The sequence below is a fragment of the Mus caroli genome, chromosome 9 (assembly GCF_900094665.2).
Source record: "Mus caroli chromosome 9, CAROLI_EIJ_v1.1, whole genome shotgun sequence".
Taxonomy (NCBI): Eukaryota; Metazoa; Chordata; class Mammalia; order Rodentia; family Muridae; genus Mus; species Mus caroli.
Window position 1 is genome coordinate 65,131,739 of NC_034578.1, and position 26,126 is coordinate 65,157,864.

At 39.9% G+C, this 26,126-nt stretch overlaps 1 protein-coding gene across 3 annotated transcripts in view; it reads left to right on the plus strand.

Annotated features, from left to right (window-relative positions):
* Positions 1 to 26,126, plus strand: part of Vps13c (vacuolar protein sorting 13 homolog C) — a 158,024-nt gene that overhangs the window by 74,637 nt on the left and 57,261 nt on the right. For all 3 annotated transcript variants that reach the window (XM_029482031.1, XM_021171411.2, XM_029482032.1), the window contains 18 exons: positions 114 to 281; positions 744 to 1,048; positions 2,922 to 3,069; positions 3,680 to 3,788; positions 6,548 to 6,681; positions 8,356 to 8,512; positions 9,338 to 9,417; positions 10,341 to 10,400; positions 11,181 to 11,343; positions 13,282 to 13,395; positions 14,432 to 14,535; positions 14,874 to 15,041; positions 16,892 to 17,196; positions 18,208 to 18,355; positions 19,973 to 20,123; positions 21,975 to 22,084; positions 23,858 to 24,027; positions 25,237 to 25,484. In XM_029482031.1, coding sequence (XP_029337891.1) covers positions 114 to 281; positions 744 to 1,048; positions 2,922 to 3,069; positions 3,680 to 3,788; positions 6,548 to 6,681; positions 8,356 to 8,512; positions 9,338 to 9,417; positions 10,341 to 10,400; positions 11,181 to 11,343; positions 13,282 to 13,395; positions 14,432 to 14,535; positions 14,874 to 15,041; positions 16,892 to 17,196; positions 18,208 to 18,355; positions 19,973 to 20,123; positions 21,975 to 22,084; positions 23,858 to 24,027; positions 25,237 to 25,484 — 2,842 coding nt within the window. The remainder of the gene's footprint in view (positions 1 to 113; positions 282 to 743; positions 1,049 to 2,921; positions 3,070 to 3,679; positions 3,789 to 6,547; positions 6,682 to 8,355; positions 8,513 to 9,337; positions 9,418 to 10,340; positions 10,401 to 11,180; positions 11,344 to 13,281; positions 13,396 to 14,431; positions 14,536 to 14,873; positions 15,042 to 16,891; positions 17,197 to 18,207; positions 18,356 to 19,972; positions 20,124 to 21,974; positions 22,085 to 23,857; positions 24,028 to 25,236; positions 25,485 to 26,126) is intronic.

Consider the following 26,126-nt stretch of genomic DNA (forward strand, 5'->3'; position numbering starts at 1 on the left):
TAAAAATTAAATGTATTTCTATGAAGATTATAATTTCAGGCCTTTTCTGACTGAGGCTTTGTTTTGCTATTGCTTTTCTGGGGGAGAGTACATTTACATTTCTGGCTTTTCAGGCTGTATCCATAGTTGGGAATGAAGTTTTTCGCTTCAACCTGGATTTGTATCCGGATGCTACTGAAGGGGATTCCTACACTGACATGAACACAGTGGATGGTGTGGTGGCACTGCACGTTGGCTGTATTCAGATTGTCTACCTTCATAAATTCCTTATGTCGCTGCTGGTAAAGTCACTGTTTATATGTCCACATTGCCCCGAGAAGCTGTAGGGCTGTGATTACACATGTTGTAACTTGGGGCTTTAAGGCCGTGAGTGGTTTGACTATGCCTGGTGTTTATGTATGAAAGTAGTAGCCAAAAGCCCTCTCTAACTCTTGAAATCTAAGTCATTGAATGATTTCTGTCTGTGGTTGAAATTGCTTTCCTAGAACACACAGAAGCTAACTGAGTGCTGAAGTGTTGAAAATGTGTTCCCACCCCTGGGCTCCCCGCTGCCCCCCAGTGACCGATCACTGCGCAAAGCTGGGCAGCACGTGACTGAGGATGGCCTTCCACAGTTCTTCCGCTCACTAGAATAGGGCTCAACTCTAAAGACCCTTAGAGGAAATTGCATGCGTGTTAGCAGAAGGTAGGCTCACCCACAGATGCCCTGCTTCTGAACGTCTCCTTTTACATATTGTCCACAGAGCTTCCTGAACAATTTCCAGGTGGCCAAGGAGGCGCTGAGTGCAGCCACTGCCCAGGCTGCGGAAAAGGCGGCCACGAGCGTGAAGGATCTCGCCCAGAGAAGCTTCCGTGTTTCTGTCGATATTGATTTGAAAGCACCCGTCATTGTCATTCCGCAGTCCTCTCTCTCCACCAATGCTGTCGTGGTGGATCTTGGGCTAATTAGAGTTCACAATCAGTTCAGTCTGGTGTCCGGAGAAGACGCTGCAAATCCTCCAGTGATCGACAAAATGGAGGTGCAGCTCACGAAACTGAAACTCTCTAGGTAAGCATGCCCAGAGCTGTGCCATGAAGTATGTACTACGTTCTCATGGGATTTTCACACCATGTTTCTTTAACAGAATCATTTTCTGATATAAAAAGTTGCAAAAAACTCTAATTTCTGTCAGCTGGAGTTCATATATATATATACATCCTTCCTGTAGATCTGCCAGCTTGTTTAATTCTTTACCTTGCTTGTTTTAAAATATGTATATATTACTGTCCAAAACAGTGGTTGCTAACTATTTGAGAATAGAAATCTTAGCCAGGTGTAGTGATGCACACCTTTAATTCCAGCACTTGGGAGGCAGAAATAGGCAGATCTCTGAGTTTGAGGCCAGCCTGGTCTACACAGAGAGTACCAGGACAGTCAGAGCTATATAGTGAGACACTATCTCAAATAAAAATTAAAAAAATTAAAAAAAGGAACAAGTGAGAGAGAATGAAATAACAGAATATACATCTTGATCCTGTGTCCCTGAATGCCTTAACCTGTATTTCTCAAAGTAAAGCCATTTATTCTTGTTAACCTATGATATGAATGGTAGTTTCTAGAAGTTAATAGTGGCCCGCTGTGTAACGTGGATCAGGATTGAGGTGGCGTCAGTTATTGCGGTGATGTTCACTGTAGTAACCCCCTCTGCCTGTTCCCTCTCCCCACCCTTGGAATCACGCATGGCGTCCATTTGGGCCCTCTGCTGTTGAGGTGGTTTCTGCAGTAGCAGATCTTTACTCTGTAACAGCCCTTTGCCCGTGTTGCATGAGGTCGATGCCCTGGCTCTCCTGGTAACTCAGGACTTCAGTGAGCTTACACATTTTGGTAGCTGTGTAAGTACTACTGTGTCCTCAATATTCATGGTGTGTGGCATGTGAGGACACAAAAAGATTTAAAAATGATTTTCATCTCACCAAAGGCGATTTAATTATTCAAAATAAATAAGAGACAGTTATGGGTGAAGAAGAGAATCCCTGTGGGAGCTTTCTGAAATGGCTCAGCGATGGCTGTGCTTTCTGATTTCCTGATTTCCTGTGCTGCTGCTCTGTCACTGTTGTGTCTTTGGTCTCAGTACCAACAAATACACTGCTGTCCTCTGCTTAACCACAAGCATGCACTCGGAGGAAGGCACTGTCACTGATGGGTCATTGTGAGCAACTCAGTGTGATTGTCATCAGCCTAGGGCAGTCCTTCTGTGTGTCTCAATGCAGCCAAGATCCACAATACATGAAATTTTCTTACAAGTAGGAAGAAGAGAGTCTAAATTGTAGGAAGTATAGTCGACGAGGAAACAGCTGATGGGGTCATTTACCATCTTGTGAGAGGTTAAGTATTATGCATAACTGCCTGAACGTTATATGTAGGATGGGTAGAGCTGTCTGCATGTTATGAGTCTGTTGGGTAATCTGGTAGGTATGCCTAATGCTGATGGATTAAATGGATTGCAGAATGACTTTGTGACAGGCGCTTGGTCCCCAAGCAGTAGGACCTTTTCTGCTCCCTCATTTTAGCCGAACACTCAGGTAGATGTGACCCATTGTTGACTGAAGGATTATAATGTGACACAAACTATATTATTCCTAGAATGATGAATTTGATTATTTCTTATATATCTGCAGCATTATGAATTTAAAACAAGCAAAAAAACCCAAAACAACTTTTAGCTCAGTTCTTCTCCTTTCTATGATTTTAAGAAAAAATGTCTTTTTTTTAAATTGGGGGGGGGGTGGCAGACATGGTGGTGTATGCCTTTAAGTCCGGCACTCAGGAAGTAGAGGCAGGCAAGTTACCATTTGGTATCTAGAGCATCAGATTATGCTTGGCACTCTGCTTGCTGTTATAGTTCATTGCTCTCTGTGACAGCCTGTCTTCTGTTTACTAGGACAGCAATCCAGCCAGGCACCTCCCACCCTGATATTCAGCTGTTGCACCCAATTAACTTGGAGTTTTTTGTAAGTCGGAATCTAGCTGCAAATTGGTACCATAAGGTGCCTGTTGTAGAAATTAAAGGGCGTCTTGACTCAATGAATGTAAGTACATGCATGAAAATAACTTTACTGTTGACGTGTCAACCCTGAAAGCTTCCTCATATGCACGAGGAACGTGCAGATTATTTCCTGCATAGTGAAAGAAACATTTTAGTAAACTTTGTCCAACAGAGTTTCCAGTAGAATTTAGTCTTCAGTTAAATATTATTAACTTTTAAATCTGCTACACACCCATTGTAGAAATCTGTGCACAAGTTACTTATTACATTGTCTCTCCTAGTGTGTATTATTTGCACACTTGTTTTTAAGGAGACTGAAATACGCCTCAGATAACTACTGTGTTCTTTAAAGAGTGATAGTCTCCAGAGCTTGTTATTTAAAAAATGGCCAAGATTTCTTTAAGTACAATTAACTTTAAGTAAAAACCAGCCAGTAGGGCTAACATTGATTTGCAAATATTATTATTTATATGTTTTAATATTTTATTTAAAATTGTAGAAGTGAAAGTGAAGCAAGTGGTAAAGTCCTCAGGTGCCAATCTGAGGGGTCGCATCTCAGTTACTGTTAAGATTATTCTGTTTTATTACCGAGAATCTGTTTTCTATATTGTAGTTCTTTCATCTTAAAATGATCTTTTTTTGTTTATTCACAGGTTAGTCTAAATCAAGAGGATCTTAATCTTCTGTTTAGAATATTGGCAGAAAATCTTGGCGAGGCCACTGAAGACTTGGATAAAGGGAAACCTAGAGTACAAGAGAGAGGTGAGAGTCCGATGGTGGTGACATATGCGCAAGTGTCTCTCTCTCATCCAGTACACACTGAATCTTGATGGTGGTGACACATGTACACGTGTCTCTCTATAGTTCAGTGCGCTTTGAATCTTGTTTTCAGGTTTTAAAGTGGTTCCTTTTTTGTTTGTTTGTTTGTTTTGCCACAGTAGGGATTGAACCAGGGTCTTGGCCGTGCTGTGGTGCACACCATAATATCGAGTTACGTCTCCAGCCTGAGACACAATAAACATGTAGTGCACAAATACATACTTACAAATTGTGATTTGTTTTGCCAAGAAAATAACAAGATGTTGTTGAATGCTAGCATGACTGAAGCTTATTGTCTCTTTGTAGCTAAGCAGTTAACATTCAACTCACTTCCAAGATGCCTGAGTTGGGAGGTCATTAGGAAAGGTGGCCATTAGCCAGTGTTGGATCTCTGTAAAAAGTCTTAATTTGTGTATTAAAAAAAATTGAAGAATGCTAGGCTGTGGCATGGTATTCTATCTGATATTTAAATAAGACAGGGGTAAAGTGTAAGAATTTAAATTATTAATGTTTATCACAGTAAACATAGTATAGTAAAATAAAGATAGCAGGAAGTTTAAATTATTAGTTATGGGCACTTTTACTTAAACATATACATGTGTATGCACACATAACGAATATATTAAGCACAAAGGATGCACCCTTGTTCTTTTCAAACAAGTGGTGGCACCTGTGTGTGTGCTTGCTACCCTTTCTTTGCTGGTGATTTTCTAAACTAACAGTTGGAGTTGTATATATCTCATACCCATGTTTGTGCTGTGTGGTGACTCCCCTCAGTGCTTTTAATGATTTCCTGGTATTAAATTCTGTTGAAGAATCATCATTTTTAGCAAGCTTCTACAGATAGATATTCAGGTTAAGTTTTCACTCTTACCCATGTTGCACTGAAATATCCCGTCTCACCAGTGAGAGGGTGTATAATCTTTATTAATATAACTCATATATAACAAAGAGTTAAGTAAATACAAAGTTTTTATAAATTAATTTAAATTTTAAAACTTAATTGAGAATTTCATACATAGATGATATAATATGTTCTGATTAATTTAACATTTTATAGACTTAGAGGAACTTGTTCTTTGTACACTGTTGTGTTGTTTTCTGTGTCTTTCTAACAGTTTTATCAATTTTCTGAAATTTTTGCCCATTGATTGAGTAAAAATTACCTCACTGTACATTTTCACTTTTTTCTTGTATGCAAGTCTAAGCATATAGCTCTAAGTGTTCACCTCAGAATCACCTGCATACTCACTCTGAGCAAGATAGAGCCCGTTCCTCAGCATCCTTCATCCATCTTCCTGCTGCTAAGACGGACCCTGCCTGCCCCTGCCTAACTCAGAGCTCACTGCTCTTGTGACCTCTGATACTCAGGGCTTAATCTTGCTTTTTCATTAATTTAATGAGTGGATCCATGACAAGTTTGCACTTTGATGTTTGGCTTCTTTTCTCTGATTCATGAGATTCATTCAGGTGGCTTCTGTACTGGTCTTTTCTCCAGGGATCCCTGTTTCTGCCCTTGTGGCTAGAATCACAGTTGAGCTTGCACAACACTCAGCTCTTACTTGGTTCTCAGAGATCCAAACTTTTGTCCCCTTGCTTGCATGGCCATGTCCACAGCCCCATACTGGGGTTTTCATTTGGTCCTCACTACTAACCAAGTAAGCTATTTTATACATGCCTTTTGACTACTTGGGTATCTTCTTTGTGACTGTCCAAACCTGTTAACAGTTATTTTTATTTGATGCAGTTCTGAGGTAAGATGATAGATGTATTGCCTTTCTAAGGGTATTAGTGAGTAGGGTAGATTTCCATGTGGGTTTCTGGTATACTTTACTGCAGGGCTTTGGTGTGTTGAATTGGTGGTCAGGATGTTAACTGCAATACTGTGGTGACAGTTGTATAGTTGATAGTGAAGGCTGTCAAGTCAGACTGATGGACATGAATTGGCCCTTGCATATGACAGTAGGCAAGGCTCCAAATTTGTTTAAAAAATTATTGTGCTCATTTGTGAGTTGAGGACAATGAAGTTCTTTCTCCAGAAGAGTGGTTTAAGACTTCCGCAAGACAGTCAATGCATAGCTTATCACGAAGTGTCTGGAGTATGTTACACATATAACAAATCCTAGCTTTACTATTTGTGTGTTATAGGTTAGAAAACACTTTTGTTGCACGCCATGGTATGTATGTGTTTCAGAACAGCATCAGCCATGGAGTCTTTCTTTCCCTAACTAGACTGGCATGCATGGTCCTTTTCTCTTTCTTAGCCTTGTATCTTGTTACCTACCTCATGCCCTAGCCTTCTACAGTCTGCTCTATTTGCAGACCTGGCCATGTGCCATCATTTTTGCCTGTATGGTTTTCATTCTTACTTTTAAAAAAGGTGTGCTGTCCTTTCTGTGGAGGACTCCTCCTGCTCCGTGTGAGTAGTTCATCTGTATTAATACATCTTCACCTCGTTGTCTTTTCTCCGAGCATTTGATAGCCAGCCCATTAACATTTTCCTGCTTCTTGTGAGTAGGTTCAACCTGATTCTTTGATCTGACTTTCACCATGTCTGTCGCTTTTACTAAACCATGAGCTTTCTAAGGCTGAGAGCTGATAGGGATTTGTGGATCTTAAGGTGCTCATACAAGTTTGCAGCAAGTATCTATGAATAAAGAAATGAAAGAATCGAAGCACATGTTTCTCTTTAACGTCTTTAGGTGAAACAAAAGCCTGCCGAGAAGTCTCTACACTGCAGGATGTGCACACCACACAAGGTGTGCCAGCAGCCAGAGTGGAGGAGACCAGACCCGTAGACATCATTAATGTACTGTTGAACTTTGAAATTAAAGAGGTGTGTAATTTTATCACATTTTAATAAAGTGAGGTGAAAAGATTATGGCTATTTCTATTAAGCTAATTTTGTAGGTAATATGTATGAAAAAAACCTTAGACTGTTAATGTGCTTTAAATTTTGAGCATTTATTAAGAACCAGTTACGAGCCGGGCGTGGTGGCGCACGCCTTTAATCCCAGCACTCGGGAGGCAGAGGTAGGTGGATTTCTGAGTTCGAGGCTAGCCTGGTCTACAAAGTGAGTTCCAGGACAGCCAGGGCTACACAGAGAAACCCTGTCTCAAAAAAAAAAAAAAAGAACCAGTTACATTTTAGGGATCCAGTTCTCTCTCTCTCTCTCTCTCCCTCTCTCTCTCCCTTGTCTCTCTCTCCCCCTCTCTTCCTCTCTCTCTCTCTCTCTCTTTCTCTCTCTTTTAGAGAGAAATGGAAGCAATTCATGTAACTTGCTTTTTAGTCAATATAGGATGTTAAAATGTGGCTTGTGTTGGATCTTCATGTAAGAAGAGCAAGAGAAGGGAGATAGAGGAATTTTATAAATAAATGTTAGAAGCTCTCCATAGAGTAAAGCGCAGATCATGTGCATTTAAAAATGCTACCTTGCTTCAGTATGGATTTTCTTCTTTCTCTATCGATTCAACAGCTGTGCAGTGTATGCCAGAGCCAAGGATACATTAGAGAATATATAGGTTCTAAATACAGTGGTGCGTTTCCTTTAAAAATATGCTCAGGATAGGCTACTTTCAGAGTCTGTAGTATAAATGGTAGTGACTGGGCACCTGAGCAGGCAGAGAGGGTTAGGAGAGGTTTCTGGGAGGAAGTGACATTTGAGTGGAGTTTGTAAAGTAAAGTAAATAAATAGTTTAAGAAAATGGAATGAAGAAAGGGGCCAGTTCGATAGAATGGATGGGCATAGGTAGAAAGGGGTGGACATAGAAATGCCTATGTTCTTTTCCTAGCATTTGTTATATATATACTGCGGCAGTTCCATCCCTGCAGACCTGGTTGAGCTGGAGGGGAGAAATTTGTGCCTACTAGATGGGTATTTGGTGTTATGCTATTACTGTATACAGGAAGCTGCCAACTGGTGGGTAGGGACAGGAGTGCTCACATGACCTATTATGGTCAGGATAGCACCCAAGGTTAAGAAGCCTTGCCTAGAGATTAGTGTGAAAACCAGCAGCTGCTTTCAATAGAATTTCAGACAGAAGCTGCTCATCAATTAGGACTTCTAGGATTGGACCACTACCTGCCTCCCTTCTGGCCACTCTACCATGCACCCTTTAACTCAATTAAGTTCATTAATTAATTTTGCTTGCTTGTTTATTTATTTATTTTGGTATTTCACCTTTGAAAGTCAGAAAACAGTGGTGGTATCTCAAATGCGTATAAGGTAATTAACGATAGATGTTTTTTAGACTCAGAATATCTTTTTCTTGTGTGAATTTCTTTCTTTCTTTTTTGTTTGTTTGTTTGTTTTGGTTTTTTGAGACAGAGTTTCTCTGTGTAGCCCTGGCTGTCCTGGAACTCACTTTGTAGACCACGCTGGCCTCGAACTCAGAAATCCACCTGCCTCTGCCTCCCGAGTGCTGGGTTGTGTGAATTTCTTTATTTGGCTTCTTATTGACACTGTACACTAGTGAAGCAGTTCATGATAATCCATGCTCATTCTTTTAGGTTGTGGTTACTTTGATGAAAAAAGCAGAAAGGAAAGGAAGCCCCTTTCATGAACTAAAGATCCTGCATCTTGGGATGGAAGCTAAAGTAAAAGCCCATGACATGACTGCTGTAGCGTATCTCAGAAACATTAGCATGCGGTGTTTCGACTTCCCTGGTAAGTGTGCAGGGCCATCTGTGAAAGACAATGCAGCTCTTAAAACCAATATAAGCCCAGGGCTCATTTTCTGCATTCTTCTATGTGCTGTGTCTATTCCTTACATATACAGTGTGTTGGTAATGCTGTAATAAATCTCACCTAAATGATTGTCGTGACATTAAGAAGTCAAGTCCTAGAATCCAAAGACCCCTTTTGAAAACGTAATTTATTAAGAAGCTTAAGTTTACATTGATTTCATTGCAAATCACATGAATGGTAAGGTCTGTTTTAAATTACATTAATGTGTGCTTGTAAAAAGTAAATGTTAAACAAAACATAAGTATATAGAAGGAGATATGCAGCCTCAACTGCTCGTCTTGCTTCCTCCCAAGTGACTATGAAGCTGTAGTTGAATGGGCAATTCACTGTCTAAGTCTGAGGCTATCTGAATTTTATAGTGCTTGTTTGTTTACGCTTCTAAAGGACTCCGTGGAGCATTTTTGAGAAGATAAACTTGTGTTGAGAATAATTCCTTCTTGTATTTTATAGCTGCTATTTTCTTCTGTTAATGTTTGCTCACATGAGGATAATATCTGTGGTGCTATAGATAAGAGATGTTATTGACTAGAGCTGTTTAGATTTGTTAATTTTGTGGTCTTTGATTTTTCTTTCCAGTTTTTCAAAGTTAGACTGCGGTATGATTTGTAGATAGTATAATCCATTTGCCTGCTTTATGTACAGTTCTCTAATGAGCATTTCTCTGTGTATCTGGCTGGGTCCATTTTACAAGATGTTTGAGGTGCTGAAGGGATGATAAGATTGGACTTGTCTTTTCCCTTCCAGATTCTAAAGGGGAGCCTCTGCGCATTGTCAACACCTCTGATGTGTCTGATGGGACCCTCCTGAAACTGCTGTTCATCAAGGTGTCTGTTATAGTTTCTTCTGCTGCTGAGATAAATATCCTGACAGAAAGTCAGTTTAGTGGAGAAAGGGACATTATCACTTTATAATTCAGTCTATCATTGTGGGTAAATCAGCACAGGGACTTCAAACCCCCAGTGACATTACACATCTGTAGTCAAGTGCAGAGAGAGATGGACACATGTGTTTCCTGCTTGTTTGTACCCAGCGCTCTTTCCCTACTATTGTACTGTTAAAGTCCCCTTGCCTAGGGAATGGTGTGGCCCACAGTGGACTGGTCTTCCCCTATCAATTAACTGAAGAAAACTTTTTATAGGCATATCCACAGGCCAGCCCAATGTAGACAACCCACATTGAGACTTGCTTTCCAGATTACTCTAGGTTTTGTGAAGCTGATAATTAAAGCTAAGCGTCACAAACCTCATTTCCTGTCTGGGATCAATATTTAAATATATGAAATTGCTTATTTTCCTCTCATTCTTAATATTTGAATTCTTCCCTAAGCTTTTCAGTCCAAGTTGGTTGATGATGAATTATAGAAGCGTATCAAAATCTTTTATACTCCATTAACCTCATGAGCTTCCTTGGGGAGTTGAATAAATAGGAGTGAACAGTCAAAGCTGAGCCATGTCCTGAGGCAAGCTGTGCTATAAATTAGGTAGCAGCAGTTTTCCCATTCGGATGGGCCTACCTAATTATATGCACTGACATCTCCTTCGGAATAGAATAAGGAACCTTGGACTTTGCATCTGCAGTATGTAGAACACATTTGTGTGGTCAGTTTTGGGGGGCATATTATTATTTGCCTCTAAGAAACATCCTTGTTGGTTTTTAATAGCATACTTAAGTTGTAAAATATATATGTTTTCAATGTGTGAAATTTTAGTGTTTTTAACTCAGTGGTTTAATTATCAATTGCTTATAGGCAGACAGTGATGGACCAGACTTTAAGACCATTCATGATAACACCAAACAGAAGCTGAAGGTAAGTAAGTCTTTTGTAATTCATCCAAAGACTAGCTTTGTGAGATTCAATGGAGCTTGATACCATTGTCAGTTGTAAGATGTAAGATCTAAAATTAGAATTGGGGGCAGTAGCAATAGATATAAAATTAGTGCATATAGAATTGAAATAAAGGTCTTGTCAAAACTTGTTTCTGAAAAAATTATTTTAAAATGTGAATTGAAAATTGTTTGTGGAATATACAAATACCTTTTATTTTTAGGGAATTTTGTTTACTTTAGTGTAACATAGTTATTTGGCCTAATGTTGCTGGCAACACTGAACATTTGAATTCTGTATTGGTTTTAGGTTTAGAGTAGGATTAAGGACGAGTATAGTGCAGAGTCTAGTACACACACACACACACACTGTCATTTGGGCATATGTAGTCAGTGTAGGAATACTCTTGTGTCTTCATTTAAGACTCATCAAGCGTGGTTGAGGTTAGAATTAATGTCTGCACTGGGAGTGGGCAGAACATTGGCTTGTTGCTTGGTAAAGATTGACAGTATAATAGTAATGAAAAGGATTGAAATCACACTAGTAAGTCCTTCTTAATTGTTTAGCAAGCATTGAACTATTCTTGTGTGAGTTACATACACTGAAACTCAACCCAGTGGTGTGACTGTGTCCCCGTTGACATGACCACCATCCCCCCCAGTGGTGTGACTGACTCTCAGAGGCATATCCCCATCAGCATAGCAGGGCCCACAGTGCTGTGAACATTCCTGAAGGTCTTGTTTCTGGTGTTCATTGCCTTAGGTTTCGTTTTCATCCTTGGACTTGGTACTTCATTTGGAAGCTTTACTTTCCCTCATGGATTTTTTGTCATCTGCTATTCCATCCTCTGACTTGTCTTCCTCTGAGAAGGAATCTGAGCTAAAGCCACTTGTGGGGGAATCCAGAAGTCTTGCCATCAGAGCCGGTAACAGTCTCTCCTATGTGCCCTCATAGACTAACTCATATTTGCAGCTAGGATGAACGCCAACGCCTTGATGAACACAGTGTTTAACTGACGAGGGTAGTTGCAGAAGAAAGCAGCTTCTATTCTGACAGGACTGCATGCCTGAAGAATTAGGAATAAATGTTACTAGGAATCATGTACTTCCAGGGGATTTCCCTCTCTGGCTCTTTTTTTGAAGTAGAATTTGTAGGTTCTTATCATTGACACTTCTTTTAGCCTTCTGTCTAGTAACAGTGAGAAGGTAAGAAGTTAAACCATGGTGTCTGTCATGCTCAGCCACAGAGGTCCTCTTCAGTCAGTGCTGCTGTGCACAGCAGCTGTGAGTTCTTTTGGGGCACCAGCTTGACCTCTGCTCTCTTCTCTCTTTCAGTCACACATAAAATGTGGTCTATGTTCACCATGTATATTACTTGTATTCTGAAATGTTGGATATAAAATAGTGAATGAAGAACATGTGCTTGATTTTTTAATTCAAACATTTAATTAATTTTTAAAAATTATGTAAATCTCTGATAATTCTCAGCTTGAATTAAATCTATATTACTGATATCGTAAGTATAAAATTTTTAGTACTATTCAATCTAGTAAAAGGATCTGAGCTTTTAAAACCATAGAAAAATAATGCTGTTAGAAGCAGAGTTTTACCTGCTTTGTTGTTTTGACAGTGTCTTGCTGTGTAGACCAGGCTGGCCTCAGACTCTTGATCTTCTGGCCTCAGCCTCCTGAATGAGAGGGCTTCCTAAATGTGGCCACCACACCTGACTTCTTTATCATAATGTGCTTAACAAGCTAAGATCTTTAAGAGAGAGTTTTCTTAAAAATGTCATCTCTTTATAACATATGTGCACACCATTCATAGCTCATCCGAGGGAATGCAAGGCCAGTGTGCAAGCTACATTCAGTGTCCACGCAGCATTAACCCCACTGAACTCTTCTCTGGTTTTTCTGCACAACTTGACTTTATGGCTTCTTTATCCTGCACCGGATATTGAGGCAGCAAACAGCCTATTAATATTAGGATTAAAAACTGAGAGCCCCCATGCTCTTTGTTTATAGGAAAGTTCTGTTTCCTGCATGTAAGACAGAGACATGGAAAAGCATATTCTAAATAAATAAGGACCTACACACACAAAAAAATTTAAACCCATTTAGTTGTGAGTCTTTCATCTATCTATCTACCTACCTACCTACCTACCTATCTGGTTTTTTTGAAATAACATCTTGCTGAATATCCCAGACTGGGCTTGATCTCACTGGGTAGCTCAGGATAGCCTCAGACTCAGGTAATCCTTCCACGTTAGCCTCTTGAATGTAGGATTTGCTAACACACTCAGCTTGACTATTTTCTTACATACACATTTTTTGGTGATTTTTTTTAAACTTTAACATATTATGTAGTTTTCTTGGCGACTCTGTTGTAGAATTACATATGGACCCATGATATATAATCTAAAGAAACAGAATTTTTTTTTTCATTAAAGAACATGTAAAGAACATAAATAATTCTTAAATAATAATGAATTTCATTGATTGTTTATCTCAATTTTCATGAATTATTCTTTGATCTAGTATGTGATAAGACTAGTTAAAATTTTTGTACTAACCAAATTCTAGACTCTAACTTAGAGGGTTTCCTTTTTTCTCCCTGGGAGAAACAGTGTCAGGAGCATGTTCACCCAGTGAATGGTTCCATCAAGGTATTGTGGTGGCTGTTATTCATCACTGAAGGACAACTTGCTAGGTTTTATCTGAGTGGCAAAATCCTTATTTTTGTTGCCTTAACGGAGACTTCAATGGTTCCTTTTGTATATTGCATGATTTTTATTGGTGAACTATTACTGTGTTTTCTCATCTTTGTGCATCACGCAGCACTGACCTCTGGTTTCCACTGCTTTTCAGTGCCCAGCTCTTATGAGGGTGACGTGTTTGATTTGAAGATCACAGCTGAATTAAATGCCTTTAACATCTTCATTTGTGATCAGAAGAGTAACATAGCAGAAATTAAAATACATGGTAAGTAATTCTTTTTACATAGTATATTGAAAAGATGGAAAGATGGCTGGATTACTTTGTATAGAAAATATACGCAAGCTTTGAACAGATGTGCTTTGAAACTTGTTATGATTTATTCCTGACATGAGATATTCATTATCCATTTAGAATTTTTCAGAATAAATCTGAAGCGTAAGGTTTTTATTATGGTTTCCTTTACAGAATAAGAGAGCTTTAAACTTAGGTGAGTATCATAGTAACTCTCACAGGGTAAAAATAAAAGTCATTACCCTTGCATTTTGACCATGTTTGGCTAGCAAAAATAATTTGTAAAAGACATTTTAAACTTTATTCGATTCGAGACTTCAGCCTCAGGTTATACAGTAAGTTCTGAGAAGACCGGCATGGCTCAGACCTTGTAGCTAACCACAGGCTAATGTTGAACAGTTTTATATAATTTTCTGTTTCTTATTTCCCCCTGTAAAGGTTGTTGTGAGGGTGACATTGATAGATTTATTATTGTGTGCACAAGTGTGTCAGATGTTGTAAGCAGTTCCAGAAGATTGAACCATCAGCCCTATTCAGCAAACACTACCAAGTTTTAGCTGTAGGCAGTCTCTTGTCTTAGATATAATGAGCATGGCAAACTTCTGACTTTAGATGATTAGACCATAGATATAAATTATCATAGAAATAATTCTTAGCCGTAAGGCAATGTTGGTTTGTTTCAGTTTTAAAAACACATATTTATGAAGTGCATTGAAAAATACTAAAGTCTCTCCAAGTGAGTGGCTCTGGTTGAACCAACATATAGCATACTGTTTTCAGGGAATATGCCACTCATTTATTTAAAACTTTTAAATTTCCTCAACTGTTAAGTATGAGGAGTATGCTGACTTAAAAGTGGTTCACCTTTTTTAGATACCACCTACATGGGAAGTGACTGTGCTAACGTGTTCCATAGTACTTTTCATTTATCTTGTATTTCATTTGTATGTTAGTGCTTTTGAGCTTGCTTACAAAAAGGAAATGTCTGTAAATGGTATCTCTTCTGCAGGAATGGATGCCTCGATTTCTGTGAAGCCAAAGCAGACTGATGTATTTGCCAGACTTAAGAATATCATAGTTATGAATGTTGATTCACTGTCCATTCACAAAAAGGTAATCACAAAACTGATTTCTGTGTTGGAGTGTGACTTTTGGGGGCCAGATGCCACCATACATTTGTTATTTGTCTGACACGGTGGGCATATTAGAGCTGCAGATGAAGATGGGAGGTTTTGTGTAATGATTTTGAAAAGTGACTCCTGGGAAGCTCAGTGGTGGGTCAGTACTTTATTAATGAGGTGACATTTATAGAAATGCAGAGCATTGGCTGATGTTGAATTTCCGTGTGGCTTTTTTACCTGTCAGGCTCCTGTGGTCAGGAAGTGTCCTGAGGGTCCAGGGAGCAGGCTTGTGTAGCTCTGACCTAATAACCCATTGTCTTGTAATGGCAGGCTGTCTCTATTTTGGGAGATGAAGTCTTCCGCTTCCAGATGAGTCTGTATCCAGATGCCACAGAAGGAGAGAATTATGGTGATATGTCTAAAGTGGATGGCAGACTTAGTCTCAAAGTGGGCTGTATTCAAATTGTCTATGTTCATAAATTCTTTATGTCTCTCTTGGTAAGTTCATTTCTACTTGTTTTGTTTCTCACTGAAGTATAAGTATGGTGGCTATGTGCCTGAACCTAGATAGTTATGTTTTCACTGCAGGGGCATGTTTGTTAGCCTCCCATCACCTAACAAAAGTGCCTGAAATAAATAGCTCAAAACAGGAATAGACTATTTGGACTTGAAGATTAAGAGATTTTCTTCCATTGCTCGGCTCTCTTGTTTTAGAGTTTGTGATGAAGGAGACCATTCTGAAGGAGGGTGTGTGCTGGGCAGGGCTGGTGACCTCATGGTTGCTGGGGAACAGAGAGGAGAGATGGGGCCAGGTCCCAGTGTCCCCATATAGAGCATGCTCCAGTGACTACCCTTCCTTCCATCAGGCCCTCCTTTCTAATGGTCACGGTGCCATCAGTGGGGTTGCAGCCTGCTAGCCCAATCCTCAGTACAGGTTCCTTGACGAGCATTTAAGATTCAGACATAATGAAGGGCTGTAACCACCTGAACTCTGAACAGAGTGTTCTAATTAAGTAAACCTTTTAAATGCTGGTAAAGCAAATGGAATTTGCTTAAAATTCTTAAAATTACTTATGTGTACATGTACCCATGTGTGATGTGTGTGGCATGCATGCTGCAGCATCCTGTTTGCCAGACAGAGGACAACGTTATGGAGTCAGTTTTCTTCTTCTACCTTTCATATGTTCCAGGGATCAAATTCACGTTGCCAGGCTTGGGCAGTAAGCACCTTTACCAATTGAGTAATGTTGCTGTCCCCAAAATGGAAGCTTTAATCATTGTTTTGAATGTAAAATCTATCATTCTCTAACATTTTCATAGTACTTTTAAAGTACTTTTTGGTATTTTATGTTTATGTATGTATGTATACGTATACATACATATACATATGTTTTTTGGTACTTGTTTTTTAATATACAGGATCTCATATAGCCCAGACTGGCTTCAGGTTCACTGTCACTGTGTAGCATTGTATGATCTTGAATTCCCAATCTTCCTCCCTCTACCTCCCAAGTGCTGAGAACTAAAGGTGTGCACCACTATGCTCATTAGCTATTGTTTTTATGTATCTTATTGTTTGTATGATTTAATATTTTAATTTAGGGCTTTTCAATATTAGTTGTTTGGTAGAATGCTGAAAAGTCATCATGCAGTTGAAAATAAATATTGAAACTTAAGAGTTTTGACTGTATTTTTGATAAACAAGGCCATGAAATTCTTAGTTTTACTGGGTCCTTACCAATCTTGGTCTGAAGAGTTTAAACCTGCCAGTTCATGAGCTTACTGGTCATCCATTTATACCTAAACCATCATGTTTGTGTTTTTAGAATGTGTGCATCTTGGGGGTAGTGAGAGAGATGAAGTCACTCTGTATGATTAAGGGATGCATGCTAAGAATATTTAGATTCTTCATTTGGAAAATACTTTATTTTCAGTTGAAATGGAAGTGAAGTGTATCTTAACTACAAATAACTTTTGATTCCTGTTAATGATTGCAAGATGATAGACAACCGTATTTGCATATCTCCAGTACATTACAAAATCTTCATGAGTAAGCTGCTAAGGCCTTAGTTGCTGAGATTAAATTCTGTTCTTGCAGCCCGAAAGTACAGAGTGGAGTCTGCTTTGGGATAAAGTGCTGTCCAACATCCTTTTCATTTAAATTCCAATTTAAGGTGCCTGGTTATTCTGAGGAAAATGGCGATTAAGTCATAAATCCCGTTTCTCTCTTGTGCCCTCTCCATTGAGCTTCCCTTTCACTTCCTTGGGGGACTGTGCCTACCTGTCTGTCATTCCTAACAGTCCACCCGTCATTCTCTAACAATCAACCTCTCATTCTCTCCTAACAGAGCTTCCTCAACAATTTCCAAGCTGCCAAGGAAGCCTTGAGCACAGCCACAGTCCAGGCTGCAGAGAGAGCTGCATCCAGTGTGAAGGACCTAGCCCAGAAGAGCTTCCGGCTTCTGATGGACATCGATTTGAAAGCACCTGTCATCACTATTCCCCAGTCTTCTGTGTCACCTAATGTCGTTATAGCAGATCTGGGCTTGATCAGAGTTGAGAACAAGTTTAGCTTGGTTTCTGTGGAGCAGCTCGAGCTTCCCCCAGTGGCCGACGAGATGAGCATCCAGCTCACCCAGCTGAAGCTTGCCAGGTACACGTGTGTCACTTCACTGAGCTCTCTAGGTACACGTGTGTCACTGAGCTGTTGGTTTCTTTCTGTGCATTGCCATACAGTTTTTCCACCTTCAGTAATTACTGTGATGCTTCATGACTCTCATTCTTCGTTTATTCCAGTCAGGAGACTTTGACTACTGCTTTCTGGCCAGTGGTTAATAGCAGTGTGCTTTGTAGGGCCTGTGCAGTATGGTTATTCTTTTCATTCTTTTAAAAAATGCTTATAAAGTTAAAATTTCCTAATGAGGGATGGGGATGGTCCACATGCCTCTATTCCCACCTCTTCATGATGCTGAGGTGAGCAGGATGAGCTCATGAGTCTGAGATGAGCTTAGTCAGCATAATGAGAGCCTATGTCAAGGTGCTAAACTCTAGGGTACTCAGTAGCATTTGTTTTTGTTTTCCTAAGTTCCTCATAGTATTTATTTTTCTTTGTGGGAGAGACCTTCCTGATGTAATACAATTTAAGTTGCTTGCTCCTAAACCTTGTTACATTTAGTTTTCAGTGAAGCATCCCAGAGTCCCTGAATCACAGTGGGAGAGAAAGCCTTGAAGCTATTGAGGAGCAGTTCTTAGGCTATGTGAAGGGTTATTGGCAGACAGGTTAGAAATAGCCCTTGTTATGTGGGCAGTAACTTGTAGAGTTGATATGCTTTTCTCCTGGAGTTTGGAGAACTGTATCAAGGGATACATGCACAGTGAATTTCTTATGATTCAGTTTTGACAAGGTATGGCCTTTGTGTACACAACATTGTCTTGGTGATCATAGACACATTCTTTAGACCTGATTCAAAGTTTGTCTGAGTTTATTGTATCCAATAGCTCTGCCTATAAATCTGATCTAGAAACATTTCTAAAATAATCCTGATCACAGCTTTTAAGTGTTTAGGGAAGGGTTATGAAAGCATTTGGAACAGGGCAGTCCTCATTTTAAGTAAATTTAAAAGTACATAGATATTTATAAAAAAATCCTCGTTTTTTCTTTCAGAACTGTTTTACAAGCTGATTCACCTCAACATGACGTTGAAATCTTAAAACCCGTGAACATGCTTTTATGCATACAGCGGAATTTGTCAGCAGCATGGTACACACAGATTCCAGGCATGGAGATAAAAGGCGAACTTAAACCTATGCAGGTGAGCCTGTGAACTGTAGAAAGAGCTTGGGAGGCTTGCCTTGCTGGCAGCGCAGTTCCTAGTGTGCCTGAAAACCAGCAGTGAGGTTGTCCTTGTCCCATACTGTCCCTTATTCCACTTTAGTTAGGCGTTTGGTAAAACCAGGATCTGGCCAGTGGGGATCTACTGAAAATATCTTTCTTAATTTAGAAAATTTGATTAATTTCTTAATGTAGTGAAATTGTCAGAGAGTTAAAAATGAGGCTTGGATACTATATTCAAAAGGAAAGTGTTCTTTCTAGGTTTGCAATGTTTTATTGATGCATGATTTCCATGTATTGAAGCACAATCACTTGGCTAGTATTACACTTTAGAAATAGTTACTTGAGCAGACATTTGCATTTATTTGGGAAGCAGCAGTATTTTCAGACGTGTAGTTTGGGTCTGTTTGGGTTTCTGAGGTCAAGTGTTAAACTAGGAAGGATATCAGTAGATGACCCCAGCAGTGTGTTTCCAGTAGATCACTTGGATAGTTCTTAGAAACCTTGGGGTCACCTCTCAGCCTTGTCCTCCAGATGTATGGAAGGGCAGTAGGTGATACAGTTTCTCACGTTGGCTAGTCTGCAGGCAGGTCTGTCACTTTGGGTGACATCACAAGTAGGAATAGGCACCCAAGGAAGTTTTAAAGTAGATGCCACACTTGTTATCAGAGGACTGGGCTTGGGATAAGCAAAAGGTTCTTGGCTATTACCTGGTGCTTCATGTTCCCCCATCATCACCTAGGCAGGAAGGTAGACAGAGCTTGATGAGTGTGCATGTATGTGTTTTGTACGGGCTGCTGTATGTGCTGTGGGGAGGGAGGGTGGTCCAAGGAGAAGGACGAGAAGCTTCAAAGCAAAGCTTGAATTAATGGAGCTTAATAGCCTTTGGCAGTCACATTCAGTCTGGCTGCTTCGTGTTGTTCAGCTCTCCACTAGAAAAGTGTTATTATTCATGTCCTAATGATAAAAAAGACTTGCATTAAAGAAGCTGAGAAACTTTGCTCACACAGAGCTTAAAGGCATAGAGCTGATACAGATCTGTCTCGAGGTTTTTATTCTTTCTTTTCGCCTCACCTTTTTTATAATGGTAAAAGGGAGATGCCGCCTTCCTGGTATGCATGATGGCTTTAGAAAGTACTCAGTAGTTGGACTAGATATGATTATAAGAGGTAGTATTGCTTGCTAAGATAAGCAGATATTTTGTGTATAGCCAGTTATGTCTGTGCTGAGAACAGAGCTCCAGAGCAAGAGAACATCTCAGTCCTGGTAGAGGTCAGAAACTGAACACCTCTCTGAACTGCGCTTGGAGGGAAGCATAGCACAGGTTCTGGTGCTGGGTGACACAAGAGAGGGGCAGGCTAGAGGCTGGAGGGAGGCCTAGGAAAGGGTGCTGTGGTCCCAGGTCAGGCAGGAAGGGTATTGGCTTCTAGAGGATCTGGCTGCACTGGAGGCATGTGTCTCTACTGATGCTCAGCTCAGGTGTTCTCTCTCTCTCTCTCAAAAATAGATGAATCACTCATTCATCAATAGTAGCTATAAAGGCATAATACTATGTTTTTTTTTTTACGTTACATAAATAAATTATGGTGGTTTTCAGGTTGCTCTCAGTCAAGATGACTTGACAGTTTTAATGAAAATTTTGCTGGAAAACCTTGGGGAAGCTTCTTCACAACCAAGCCCTACACTGTATGCACCGGAGGCTGCGCGGGTGAAGAGAGATACTCGGGGTGGGCCTGACTATCTTAAAGGTAAAGGCTGATGCGGGCTTTTGTGTTGGTATGGAAAACTCATCAAGATTGTGTTAGCTCTTCAGCACAGTGTGCTGTAAAAGGACCTACTGATCTTCGTGGTTACTGTGGAAGGCCTACTGGAGTTGGGGCTGCCTACTAAAGTGCCCAGGGAGGTTGTATGTGTTGTCTATGGTGAGGGGAGGGCCAGCTGTTCTTGCCTGCATAGCGATTATTTGTGATTGGCTTGTGGAAGCTAAATGTGCTAAATTCACCAGGCACTGAGGTGATCTATATTGAGAGAAAACTCGAAGCAGGCAGGCAGTGTAGTAAGATGTGAGAATAATTCAGAGAGGAAGGATCTTGGTATGTGACTGAACACGAGGAAGGAAGGTATTCTCTTACAGTAGCAGCTTTATGCCTGGCCTTCATGGAGAATGATGCCGTGAGCGCAAGGCAGGTTTGGATCATTAAAGTTAAATGTCTTAAGAGCTCTGTGGTCCTTTAAATTCAGCCATTTAAAGTGCTACATGGAATATAATTACAGTCATTTTTCTTTCTTTTCTAATTGTTTTTGAGGAAGACTCTCACTGTCTAGCCAAGCTGGCCTCAAACCTGTGATGGCTCTGCTGATTTGGTCCCTGGGTGCTAGAGTTACAGGTGTGCTCTGCCGTGCCCAACTTTACATTTTCCTTTATTTAAAGCCATTGATGTGGCTAGCAGATGTTTTATGAGATAGTCAGTGGGTGTTATTTCCACAACTAAAGCAAGATAAAGGACCCTTTGTGCCCATGAAAACCTCTAGTCTGTTCTGTGTCCTTTATGAGACTCAGGGCATGGAGTTAACTGTTGAAGCTGCCATCAGTGATTATTACTATTATGATATCAGCATTACTTCTATAATGTAGGCGAGGCATGTTTTGGGATTCAAAGAGTGTGTGAAAGAGGTTTCTGGTTTAAGTAGATGAGACTTGGGCTGTATTGGGTATGGACAGGTGCTAGGTAAGTAGGCTGTCGTTAAAGTTAGACGGGATACTGTGGAGGTGAGCAAGCTTAGCTGTGATCAAATTTGTGATTCTGGTTCTCATTTTCTGCTTAATGGGATACCTGGGAAAATATAAATGTGTTCAGATGCGAATTACAAATACTCAAATTAAAAATATATATCAACAGTGAAGGTTGGAACAGAAATTCTTTTCTGAAACCATGGAACCAAAGCTCCAGGGTTTTTCCAGCCTGCAAAGCTTTGCTTTTCTAGTAACTTGAGGTGACTTTCCTACAGAATGACCCCTAGTCTCCAGAAGGATTGTAGAGTTGCAGGATCTGGTCTGTGTGTCCTGCCTGCATAAAGACAGGAAGGAAAATGAAGTTCCTTTTGGAGCCCCTTCATGTCAGTATTCCAAAGGTTCCCACCGTGATGCGCTTCAGCTCTGCTAGTGTGCTAATCTTTTCTAAGGTGCATCGGAGATCGTGGAGAGTGTCCTGAGCCCACAGAAAACCTTGGCCAGCCTCTCAGACTAGGCAGTGTTTGACTTCACTGCATGCTCAGTTTCATGATGTCTTGAGCATGACTGAACCAGTTAGGACAAATGTGCTGTGGTTACTGCAGAAACTAGCCTTACTTTGAAGGGTCGTTTCACAACGTTGTCTTGATATTATTTATAAGATCATTTTTTTCCTGTGGTCTACTTCTAGTACTTTGCCCTTTACTAAATATATAGTGATCAGTCATTGCCATTTTTAGTGTCTGGGGAGTTATTTAAATATGGTGTAAATTTGGAATAACAATTTATCATCCCAGCTTTAAAATGTTTAAAGTGATGTGCCTCCATAAGAGCTCTGTGATTTTCTTACTCACTCTTGAACCATCAGAACAAGAGCTGGCAGACCCAAAGCCCCCCGGGGACCAGACCGTCACTCTTCAGTTTGATTTCCACTTTGACTCTCTTTCCATCATCCTTTACAACAGTGATAGCGGCCAGGTAAGGGGGACATTCCTGAGGTGAATCCTTTGCTCTCGAGAGTATTCAGCTTTCGAATGTTGGCATTTTTCATTCTAACTATTAATAAAATTCAGTGCATCTACAAACCACTGTTTAACCTGAAATGTGTGTGGGGGTCTCTAGGCTGCTGTGTTTCTAATCCTGCCAGGCTAAGGAAAGGTGCGTAGGGTTTCTCTGTCTAGGAACACAGCCGCAAATGCCTCCTATCCATCACTAATAGAGAAGTTGTACATATGACTAACAGGCCATGTGCTTAATTTAATGCATCAGTAGTCATCACTATTTAGGAAGATCAATTTAATACTGTCTTTGGAGCCTTTCATGATTATGTCTCAGTCAGTCATAGAGAAGCATTTATATAGTAGATCAAAGTATTTTAGAAAGCCATTTTGCATTGCATAATATCTTATAATAAATATTTTTATTTTATAAATTAGTTATGCCATACTTTAATGCCAATAACATGTCATATAAATACCCATAATCTATATTTATTATAGATTTTATATCCATGGTCATGTGCATTTCATATGCTAATTTGTACTTTATGATTTTTAGAAGTTATACAATATTCATATATTTCTACGTTTGAGCTTTGTGATAATATCTGTCATTTATGCATTGAGCTGCCTAAATCTCTAGCCCTTGGTGTTCAGGCAAGCCTCAGCGAATGCCTTTACTGACAGTGAAACTTACACATTCTTCATTTCTAAAGGACGGTTGTCTGTTGATCCAGCCTTAAGATGCAGTTGCCATTTTCAGCTTCTTTCTTTCTTTCTTTCTTTCTTTCTTTCTTTCTTTCTTTCTTTCTTTCTTTCTTTCTTTCTTCCTTCCTTCCTTCCTTCCTTCCTTCCTNTTCCTTCCTTTCTCTCTCTCTCTCTCTCTCTCTCTCTCTCTCTCTTTCTTTCTTTCTTTCTAATTTTATTTTTTATTAGATATTTTCTTCATTTACATTTCAAATGCTATCCCAAAAGTCTCCTATACCCTCCCCCCGCCCTGCTCCCCTACCCACTCACTCCCACTTCTTGGCCCTGGTGTTCCCCTGTACTGGGGCATATAAAGTTCAGCTTCTTTCTTTAACCTACCTCATTCAGGAACACTGCACACTGTCAATTTTCTTTTGGTAAATATTCCCTGTTTCCTGAAATTTCTCACTGTTTTATTTCAACTCTGTTTTTTAGCTCACACATGTAGTGCAGTGGCTTCCTTTATCTGTACTAGGCAGAGGGACAGTTTGTGTCCTTGGTGATTCTCATGGAGCTACTTAGAGCTTCTTATTTTGCTTCGAAACATTGAATGTTATGCTACATGATCATCCTCACTTTATCTAAAAAACACTCATTCCAGATCATCTGTATCACGGATTGATTGGAAATGTCTGTGTATTACAGGCATCAGCTGTGTAACAAGCCATTTCTGTCAATAGTTACCCAAGTTTGTGTGTCTGTGTTTATAAGTTAAAAGCATTCTGTTTGCCAACAGTCCTATCATTCACAGTGCCTTGTGTTCACTGTACTGTCTGGAGTCAGTGCACATGTTGAGTAGTGCCCTGTGTGCCCAGGGTGCAGACAGATGCCTGAGCACACCCTTGGACTCACCTGTGTTCATGTACTCAGTGTCATATATGTGATTCTGCACTTAGAGACTTCATGAGGTGGTTTGTTTTCAAGCTTTGAGTTAAGGAATGTGCTTAAATGAACTCATGTAATATTTAAAGATCTTGTATTCCTTTGCTTGACAAATGTACCACAGGAGCCCAGGCTTTCATTTCACAATGACAGTTTCCGTTTGGGTGAGCTCACACTACACCTGATGGCTTCTGCTGGGAAGATGTTCAAGGATGGGTCTATGAATGTCAGCCTTAAACTTAAGACGTGCACGCTTGATGATCTCCGAGAAGGAATCGAGAGAGCCACCTCCAGGTTTGTCAGCTCAGAGTTTGTCGTGCAGAGTTTCAGGTGGATGGCAGCCTGCCAACGTGAGGTGGGATCCTCAGAAGAGTCTAGTCTTTGATCATAGTCTCACAATTGAATTGCAAGAAGAGACATAGCCCTCTCTGATTCCTCTGCCTCAAAGTTTAAGTGAAAGGGGAATTTATTAATAAAACAAAAATGCCAGCTGAGCAGTGAGAGCCAAAGGAGTTTTCATGGTTTAATCCCCATGGGTTGGTAACGTATTTTTCTAGACGATTACCAGTTGGCAGAATTATCGTTATGGTTTTAGGATCCTTAAATTCATGCATCCCTTTGTTTTCTTGTTTACTTTGTCTTTCAAAACAATTCTGCAGAATTTCTTTAATTTTTATCAGGAATATACTCTGTAGCATCACCATATTATCAACTCATTTTGAAAAATGAACTTGTATCAGTCTGGTATGAAATGTAATTTCTCAAGTTATGTGTCATATTTTGTACTTTTTTTGTGTGTGAATGACTATGTTGCTATTTAAACTTGGGCACCGTTGACTATTTTCTGGATTCTGCTGAAGCCTGTGTTTTTCGGAGAATTGAACACATAAGGAAAGTGTGCTATCTCATAACCAGGCTTCCTGGTTATAAACTTCATGGCCAGGGTAGCCGTTCATAGCACTTTAGGTCATTGTGATTGATTGATTGATAAAATCATCTTGTTTGGTAGCCTGATCTCTCTAGCACTTGTGAGGGTGTGTAGGAACCGTCATTGTGGTCTTATAAACACTTGTTGGTTTGGGTTGCATTGAGCACTAGGGGAATAAATTCTATAGGGTAATCATTTTATATAGATATATTCTTTCAGGGGAGGGTTAATTTAGTAGAATAAGGAGGTCATGTTATATTTTGAGGGACTGCATTCATGCATTGCTAATTGCTCAAGATCATTTTCAGTAGTCCTTGGCTTTCCTGGAATTGCATTATAATTACAGAATATCCCATAATGCTTAATCACATGAGTCTTTCTTTGAAGATTAGGCAGTCATGTCTTGGTTGCTAATTGGGTGATTAGGTTCCAATTAACACTGTTGTATTTCTGCTCAGCCTAGCAGCTGAAAGGTGAAAGGAAGATGATTAAGATGCAAGGGAGCATTTCCATTCCTTTACTGTTTTATTCAGAGAAGAGGGGGCCAGATAATGAATGGCACATTTGTTTTTCAGGATGATTGACAAAAAGAATGACCAGGACAACAACAGCTCTATGATTGATATAAGTTATAGCCAGGATAAAAATGGAAGCCAGATCGATGCTGTCCTTGACAAGCTGTACGTGTGTGCCAGTGTGGAGTTTCTGATGACCGTGGCCGATTTCTTCATCAAAGCTATGCCTCAGAGTCCAGAAAACATAGCCAAAGAAATACAGATTCCATCAAGACAGACTGCTGCGGGAAGAGTCAAGATGGAGAAAGGTTAGCAGAACTTACCTGTCTGTCCTGAAGATGTCTATATCTTAACAAATATTAGAAACGGGAGAACAAAGGGAAGTAAAATTAGGCTTTTAGATTTAAGCATATTCTTTGTAAAATTCCAGCAAGGAAATGTTTTTAAGTGAGGTGTGACAGATGCTCTGTGATGGGGCAGAAGCTGCCTTGACTTCATTTGATTTTCTTCATTTAGAAACAGAGGGAGTTAACCAGTCAGGGCAGAATACTGTTTTATAAAAGGGAGTCATTTACCCAGACAAGATTATTTGAAGGATTCTAGTGCATTGATGGACAGTAGAGAAGATGGAAGGCAGAGGCTGGCATAGGGGAGAACAAAGCATGGCAGACCTTTGACTGAGGAAGCCTGTGAATACCTGTAGTAGGAGAATGGTGGAAGCCAGTCTCAGCTTGGTAGTTTTTATATGCCAGCTTTATCAAATAGATTGGAGATTTGCTATGGTAAATTTTAAATTGCTTTAAGGTCAGGTATTTTGTTTTGTTTAATGTAAAACCTGGCAAACTTGCAAACTGAGCATATATTGGCAAGATTGGAGTATTTTCCCATTTGCTGTGATGTTTTGAATAGTGGTCACACCCCATAACATCATGTTGGCTTCTGTAACTTTG